This window comes from Antrostomus carolinensis, unplaced genomic scaffold (genome assembly GCF_000700745.2).
Source record: "Antrostomus carolinensis isolate BGI_N321 unplaced genomic scaffold, ASM70074v2 scaffold221, whole genome shotgun sequence".
Lineage (NCBI taxonomy): Eukaryota > Metazoa > Chordata > Aves > Caprimulgiformes > Caprimulgidae > Antrostomus > Antrostomus carolinensis.
This window is the reverse complement of record NW_010293225.1, coordinates 1-8,195: the sequence shown is the minus strand read 5'-3', so window position 1 is coordinate 8,195 and position 8,195 is coordinate 1. Positions and strand designations below refer to the sequence as shown.

General features: G+C 39.0%; 1 protein-coding gene across 1 annotated transcript; it reads right to left on the bottom strand.

Annotated features, from left to right (window-relative positions):
• Positions 1-3,139: 3,139 nt before the first annotated feature.
• Positions 3,140-8,108, bottom strand: DYNLT1 (dynein light chain Tctex-type 1). The gene is made up of 5 exons (XM_010177178.1): positions 7,911-8,108; positions 5,486-5,527; positions 4,141-4,264; positions 3,844-3,921; positions 3,140-3,566 (listed from the first exon to the last, which is right to left on the bottom strand). The coding sequence occupies exons 1-5, from the start codon at positions 8,106-8,108 to the stop codon at positions 3,496-3,498; spliced, it is 513 nt and encodes a 170-aa protein (XP_010175480.1). The 3' UTR covers positions 3,140-3,495.
• Between the last annotated feature and the right edge of the window lie 87 nt (positions 8,109-8,195).

Genomic DNA, 8,195 nt, shown 5'->3' with positions numbered 1-8,195 from the left:
GGATTTGTAACTGTGATTTACTCTCTTAAAATTTCTTTGCCCTGCTGCTGTAGGAAAAACTCTCAAAAGCACTGTTAATGTATCAGACAGAAAATGGTGCTGGCTTACACTAGGGAGTGGTACTCATCATTGAACTAGTTTAAGCAGAAGAGTGCAGTGTGTCCTACTAGACTTGCTCAATCATATTGGGGGAACGTAGATTTGTTCTGCTTCGATGTTCTAGATGTTCTAGACCATTCCCGTTGCAATATCTCCTGGTGGCTGCTCCAGATCATGAATGGGAGGCTTCACAGGATAGCAGTTTGCCTAGAGGGGACCAAAGGAACTGTTTCATGCAGTTGCATCCTTGCTGTCATAGAATAGTTCAGATTAAATCAGTGCTCTGCTAAAGACAAGTGTGCTGAGATACTCTCTGTGTGTAAGAGAGAGAGAAAACTTTCTAAAATTATGTAGAGCTGTGACATTTTTTGAGGGTATTTGAAATTTAAAACTTTCTGTACCAGGGTTGGTTTATTTGTTAGAAGCCAAAGCACTATTGTATGGCTAAAGCAAGGAAACTGCTGGGGGGAGAGGAAGGTTTTTCCTTTAATTTCTTAATTACTTGAAATCAGTTTGGAAGAACATATAGGAAAACATTAAAGAAGTATTTCAATGTAGTGGTGGGGTTTTTTCCAATGTACTGTAATAAGCCATAACTTCAGCACTTCCTTTTAGACTTTTTTTTTTTAAACAAGTATGAGAGATGATCTTTGTATCATGAAAGAGGAGAGACTGTTCTTATTTTTACTGTTCCCCAGATGACTCTCTTGAGGCTTGCAGCTGTTTGAATTTGCAGAGTCCAGCTTAGGACCCAGCTAGGCACCCTTTGTGTATCCTTTTGGCTTCCATTGGAGTAACAGTGGGTATAGGAGTTAGGGCTTCAAAAAATGATATTTACATGATCCTGATATATTCAGATCTTTTTGGCTCCGATATTGTTTAATTCTGTTCTAAATTGTTCTGAGGAGATAAAATGTTTGATTTGACCAATGTGCAAAGTATACTTATGTTTCTTATCACAGTCTGAACTGGTTGTTACAGTTAGCGCTGAAATACAGTGTCATGCTCTGGGATTTCATTAACTATAGAAAATATTTTTAATCTACTTTTGAGATGATGGTTTTTTTCTAAAGTGCTCTCAGTCCATTTCACTTGCTGTTTTGTTTGCATTAACTTTTCTACATCACTACATTCAAAGTGAAAATAGGAAAGCTGAGAATGGGAAATGTGTACTTAAAATAAGTATCTTGCTATGAAAACAGCGAGAAAATAATTTCTTTGTTAATTTTTAGAGATTACAGCTAAGCAATGTTTGCCATGCAAAAGGGTTTTGTATTTCCAAAGTGCTAGAGTGTAAGGGTAAGCTTGGTCGAAGCACTGTTGCATCAAATTCAATATACAGAAAAAAGGCAAAAGCAGTGAAGCAGATGAGGAAGTATTTTTGCTAGCAAGAAATGTCAGTTTCACAATCTTTTATTTCCACAGTTGGAAAGCAGAGACTGTATATTTGAGGGATATTACAGTGTGGATTGTAAACAGCTTGGGAATAGGTGGCATAAATTCACCTCTGAGTAAAGTATTGTAACCTGAGGGTGAAACGAAGAGATCTGGGGATAATAAACTAGCCTGGCTTTTCTTTTGTTACTGCTAAAGTAATTAAATGTTTCCATCACTAGTGGAACTGTATAAAATGAGGAAAGTATGCAGAAAGGCCCCACAAGTGTATAGGGTTCCTGCTGTAAAGGAGATGCCCTCTGTTAAATAACTGCAAGACTTCCATGTACACGACAAGCAAGAGGTTTCTTTTAAGAAACCAGTCATTGAGTGTGAGCCATCCACAGCAACCATTTTCTGTAGTATTTGCTTTAAAAATAGGGTTGGTGTTGGAATTGGTTGGGAACTCCTAGGACTGGCAAACAGGAAGCATAAGGCTTAGCACCAGTAAGGGACAGCGAGCGCAACAGACCGGTGGAGCTAATACTGGGAAAATGGAAGGATGGTTCCCCCTGGGACAGACTTTCATCTGTTGTATTTCTCTGAGTCAAAAGACAACGCTGTATCCATAGCCACCCACTTGTCCCTCCATTTCCTTTTGCTTATGCCAGTAATAACCTTTGCATTACTGTAAAACTTTTTTTAGAAGTTTGTAAATATGTAAAATGAAAATATGGGGAAATTGTGTACCAAAATGGTATAAAAATGTGTAAGATAAATGCTCTGTTTAATGAGAAGCTGTAATTAATGCTGCTTTGAGAAGTGTGCATGAGGACATCTGTTAAATATTCTATGTGTCTAGAAATTGTGTTAATGACAGCAAATTATCCATTTATGTTGGAAAACTTCATACTAATATGGAATATGAAGGAAAAACAAGTATTTTATTTCAAGCAAAAGTTGGGTATTGAGTTTCTTGGAAGACTTCATGTGCATAATCATTGTTAAATATGTTAATAATAAAGTTTTATATCTTTATATTGTATCTTGTTTTTATTTTCCTTCTAGTGAATCACTAACTGTACCATTACATGTGTTTTCTAATGCATAATTAAACTCGGTTAATTGCATAAGGCTGAAAACTTGTTTTACTTGTTATTCCTCTGCAACTTTACTCTAGAAGGCAGGAGACTTACATATATTTTAGTCATGGCACCTAGAGGCATTCTTTCCCCCTTTCAGAAAGGATCATGTTTCACCAACTATCAGAACTCATCACCTCACTATCAGCAACATCAGGATAGAAGGTAGCAGGTAAGTCACGTGTCACTGGCTGCAGCAGTGAATGATTACCCAGGTACAGCTTGCTGAGCACTTCTAGAATGGCTTTGTCCAATTAAGATAGTTATTTCTGTTACTGTTCTATGTCATAAATACCATACAATCAGATTAAATAGGTCCCAAAATTGCAGCCAAGTTACTTTCTGATAAATATCATCTAATTTGCTTGCAATTTTGTAGTTACTTTGGCAAAATTATGGAAGTACTTTGCATTCTGGTATTTATCCCAACTACCTTGAAGAGAATTAAAAGAATGGGAACCTTTTTAAAAAAAAAAAAAAAACAAAAACCAAAAGAGTTAAGTTTAAATGAGTCACACCAGTGGTTATGAATTTCAATAATTTAATGCTAACCAAAAGTACAAAGTGTGAAAGTCAGTGTCTTGTTTATATTGGTCTTAAAAAAAGAAATCTAGAGAAAGTGTTTGCACTGCAGCAGATTTCAGTATTAGCACCTTGAGGAGAGGTTCTTGAAGTGTTAAGACAGTATGGCAACACTGGTACGATAGATACTAAGTACAAACATAAACCATGTAACAGCATGTTTTCACATTTCTACCTTTGAAAAAAGTTACTTAAAAAGTACATTAAAACCAGAAGTTGTTCAGTGTATTCACAGTTTGAGAAGAGATGGAATCAAGTGCTGGAGTAGAAAAGAGAAGGATGAATGATTCCAAGGCAATTATATTGCAAGTCCAAAGGCACTGACAATACAGTACATAGTCTTGTTCTCCCATCTCACAGTGCAGGTGCCTACAAATACGAGACAGAAGAACGTTACAGTGATTAAATACATGCCTCTATATGCATGTTTGTAATTGTTTACATTAAGAATCTTAAGAATGAAGTTTTTACAACAGCTAAGCATTTAATATATGTAAGAGTTAGCATCACAGCCAAATGGAAAAAATTCCAAACTGTCTGCTATTACTCCAAAACGATACAAAAAATCAAAGTACGCGGCCTGGTCTTAAGGGGACTAGCATTAAAGTTGCAAGCTGAAAAATCCCACCGTTGTGCTGCTCCTTACCATCACTGGAGTTGTCCCAGAAGCAAGAGCTTGCTGTATGTAGCCCAGCACCATTCTTTTGCATAATCACACAGGTCACTGTTAGTCAGCAGAGAAGCTTTTATTAATTTATCACTAACATTAATTAACATTGAGCTACATTTTTGCTTAGCATAGTACATACATACACACAGAAGCATATATACGTGCTTACGAGTAGTTACCAGACACAATTCTTGCTAAGATCTTCCCCCACCCCCTACCCATCACTGCACTTGACTGTACCACCTTTAACAGAGCAGAGAAAGTTGAGCTCACCAATGTACTTGAAAGGCTTCCCCAGCTTGGTCAGTTGGCTTAGCGTTTGCTCCACCACACTGGTTGTCCACTGGTTCACCTTGCTGTGCTGGTAGGCGTTGCCACCTATCGCACTTTCTATGGCCTGTTGGCGACAAACACGTAAAATAAGCTGCACTGTTGTCAAGCCACGAGGCATCCACAAATCCATTCCAACATGGAGCACTAAAGACCCCAGAGCCACAGAAAAAATCCTAAATACTGCTTGTCCATACTGATTGTTGGACAAGAAGTATTTAGTATTGTGTTCTCAATTATTAAAAAACTTGCAGGTCAGAGCTTGAGCCAGGCACAGGGGGAATTACAGATTCCATCCTCTCTACATTTTGTGATATTTTAATTCATTATTTTTAATTTCTATCCCAATATCCTAAAGCCAGAGTTATGACAAGAGCCCTGCACTTAAACAGTCCTGAAGAGTCTGAAAAAATGCATACAACATTCACACATACTCTTCTATAGAAATGAACTTTAGATTTTTCCGTAGAATCATTTCTGGGAAACAAAACCCCAAATCAAAAGACTCCTGCAGTTGCTGGTTACTAATAGAGGAGAAGCCTTCAGCCACATAATCCATTTTGCTTATGAGGAAAGTTTTCCCTTTATGATACAAACAAAAATACATTGAAGTAGCATATTTTTCATTGCTACATTTTTTCTTTGCAGAAACTGTTTTAGAAATAACCAGTAAATTATTTCAGATTCAGAAGAGACGGGAGCATGCATTAAAGCATCTTCAGTTCACAGGGTCTGACTGAAACAGGTGTTTTGCAACAAGAAAAAAACTGCACTAGTCTACATGAGGAATTCTGGACAGAAAAAACAAATCCCTTTGGAAATTTTCTAGACAGGAAACGAATGTTTTTAGCAACAAGAACAGTTAAATAATTTCAAACAGACAAGAACTCATTTCAGAGGAAAAGCATCTCAAAAGAACACAGTAACATGCTCATGCAGATAGCCTATAGAAACCCCTATATGTTACTGAAACATGAGATCTATCTCTATAGGGCTTAACATACAACATCCCCCGAGAAATTTCAATAGGGACACACTGCAACCAGAGAGGAGCATATGAAATTATTTTAGTTATCTTTTGGATTTGTAATACATATCATAGCTAAGGCTAGGTATCATTTCCACTTAAAGTATGCACATTGGTTAAATCAATAATTATCTATACTTTGATAGCAACCTATCTAGAAATCTACTATATATCAGTTAGCAGATTTTCCTGAATGCTTTTTAGCACACAGCATGTAAAGTACTATACTTTCACAAAAATAAAATGAAAATATTAGTTTACCTCTTTAATGATGCCACTGACTTCATCAACAACAAAGGAAGTCTACAAAAAAAGTAGAATTATAAATAATCAGTGGACACATCCTTCTGTTTACAGAGTTCAAGCTTTGTTAAGAATATGAACTAGAGGCTTAATTTATCCTTGTCAGATTTCTTGCAAACCAGAAGACACCGAAGTCTTCCTTTATTTGCTCATATGTAGTCTGGCTCCCTGAACCCAGTCAAGTTAGCATTCTTAGCAAAGTAATGAAAACTAACAGATAAACTAATATTGACTGGCCTTTTGAGCCAAAGTTTTCAATTTTTCACTTTAAAGTTTTTTACAATAATATGCATAGCATTTCTGTACATATATATCCTCATTTTACAATAAGCATTGATGTCCCCAGTTCACAGAGTGGGCTTGCAGAGATAACCTCAGTGTGCAGGTGCAGCTTACAGCTGAATGAAGCCGACATCTCCAGGGCACAGATGCGGACAAAACACCAATTCACAGCGCAAGGCACAGCTATCAGGACAGTCTTGGCTCTGGGTAAGAACAAAGCTGCCCCTTGGAAACCAAAGGGGGAATCTAGCTCGCTGGACTTCCCATCACCTTCAGCCTTCTCTCGGGCACCAGGGACTAGAGATTAAGCATGTAGAACAGGGACAGAGAAGGCCTCAGCATTTTACTAATCTTAAAACTACTACCCATTTTCTTGTATGCTTGACATGTTTTTCTGTTTCAGTCCCTCAGCTATTGCTGCCTCCCACACAGGGGGGTTAAAACATAACAGGCAGGGTCTCGTGCGGCAGCAAGCCAGGTGCTGCACAGGTATTTCGCAGCCTCACCTCACAAAGCAGAAGAAAGGAACTGGACAAAAGAAATGCACGTAACAGCAAACTAATTCATTTCAGAAGACTGAATAAGGATTTCAAAATTAACCTAATCAAGCAAATGTTGACTGAGTTTTTCCTGGGAGGCTGTTCAGCTTCTCCAGCTGGCAAACAGGAACAAAAGCATAATGGGGGGTGTGCAGGCAGGACATAGTTACACCTGCTCAGGAGAATCTCAGCAGTACATTCAGAAGCCTTTGGTCAGAAGGGGAACAGTCCGTGCAGCTGCAGTGACACGCGACATTCAGGAAGACAGGAGCAGCTGAGCGTTCGCCCCGACAAGAAGCAGCACGCCCGGGAGAGGTGCGGGCCTACAGATGCCTCTTCTGTAACTATTCAGAAGCATCAGCTTCATCACACACTTCAGTATTTTTAAAAGCTTTTATATGCTGTGGCAAACTGGATTTTATTTTCACCTTCTTGACTTTGATGTCATTTTAATACACCTCATTTGTTTTCACAGTACTGGTTTTTACAGGTGCTTACATTTAAAGTACACCATGGTATTTAACCAAGTAAGAGCTATAATTATCAAAACATCCTTTCCCATAGAGCTTAAGTTAAGAATACACATGCCAGACATGCTGACAGACAGGAAGCATGCTGGCAAGCAAGATGATAAACCATATAAAGATTTTTCTTCAAAAAAATCCAGAACTCTGCTTGGAAATGCCTTTGAGGGAACAGAAACACTGCTCACCAAAGTAAACCGAATTAAATCCAACCCAAGTTCTCTAAGGTATTTAGATATCTAATTTGTAGGGAAGTAAGTGGCCAAGAGCCATATATACATTTGAGAATTTGGTTCTAGAGTTGCTGTTACTTCCCAAACCTCTCCCTTTTTTGGGATGAGAGCATTATATGCATTTAGATACAGGACAGAACAGAACACATCCTGATATCCAGATTTGTGTGCTGTAATTGAGTTGCCAAATAACACAACACTATTCCATCCTTTTATAAGATAATACAAACATTTTTTGTACTAAAAAATAAAGGAAAAAAAATCAGAAGCTCTGTGATTTCTCTGCACTACCCCTCTGGCACAAGGAAAGCAGATTTGATGTTTCCAATACCAATACTGTGTTTAAAAGGGGTGTTTCCAGGCAACAAAAGCAAACAAGCAGTATTATTTTTTAATAATTCTGAAGATATTATTGAATGATGTTCAAGTATGTTAATTATCAGTTTTTTAAAAATATCTGTAACTGTATAACACAGGCCTGGCCCAGCAATCAGGACAAGGCTTTCGAATAGCACAAGCCTGACACACTTTCACTCCATACACTGCTTTGCTATTGTCTAACCAAGCCACAATGCAGCTGTTGAAGAACAATGCAGCACACTGACAGCTCAGAAGAACTGTCCCTCTGCAAGAGCAACACTTGCTGGGGAGTCATTTAGCAAGATAAAGAAAAAGATCTTTGGTTTATCCTACTTTGTATCTTCGTTCAGAGTCTAATGGGATAGCCACCTCATTAGTGGGCCCGTAACATGCAGACTATCTGCTTGAACTGCACTAATCTGCTATCACTATCTCCTTTCTATACAAACAGTGTATTCGGCTCTTCCTCACGCCGACCTAAGCCATCCCTCCTGCCACAGCACACCGCTCCATCCCGCTGCTGAAGCCAGGAGCCGTCACGCTCCTCCAGCGTTTTCTCCGAGTGATTCGCAGCGGCCGCTTTCGGGAGAGAAGCAGGCGCGGGCCGACGCCAGGGCAGAGGAGCCCAGCGAACACCCGACATGCAGACAAGGGGTGACGGTAACCGGGCCTGCCCACACCGTCGGAGGAACGGCGAGCCCCCGGGACGGCTCCAGCCCGGCCGGGGAGG

Excerpts from the sequence above, each read along its gene's own strand:
- DYNLT1 (XM_010177178.1), bottom strand. The coding sequence starts at position 8,108 with ATGTCGGGTGTTCGCTGGGCTCCTCTGCCCTGGCGTCGGCCCGCGCCT. Across the intron at positions 4,265-5,485 it reads TCAGTGGCATCATTAAAGAG|GCCATAGAAAGTGCGATAGG; the intron begins GTAAACTAATAT and ends TGTCGCCAACAG. Across the intron at positions 3,567-3,843 it reads CTGGGACAACTCCAGTGATG|GCACCTGCACTGTGAGATGG; the intron begins GTAAGGAGCAGC and ends TCGTATTTGTAG.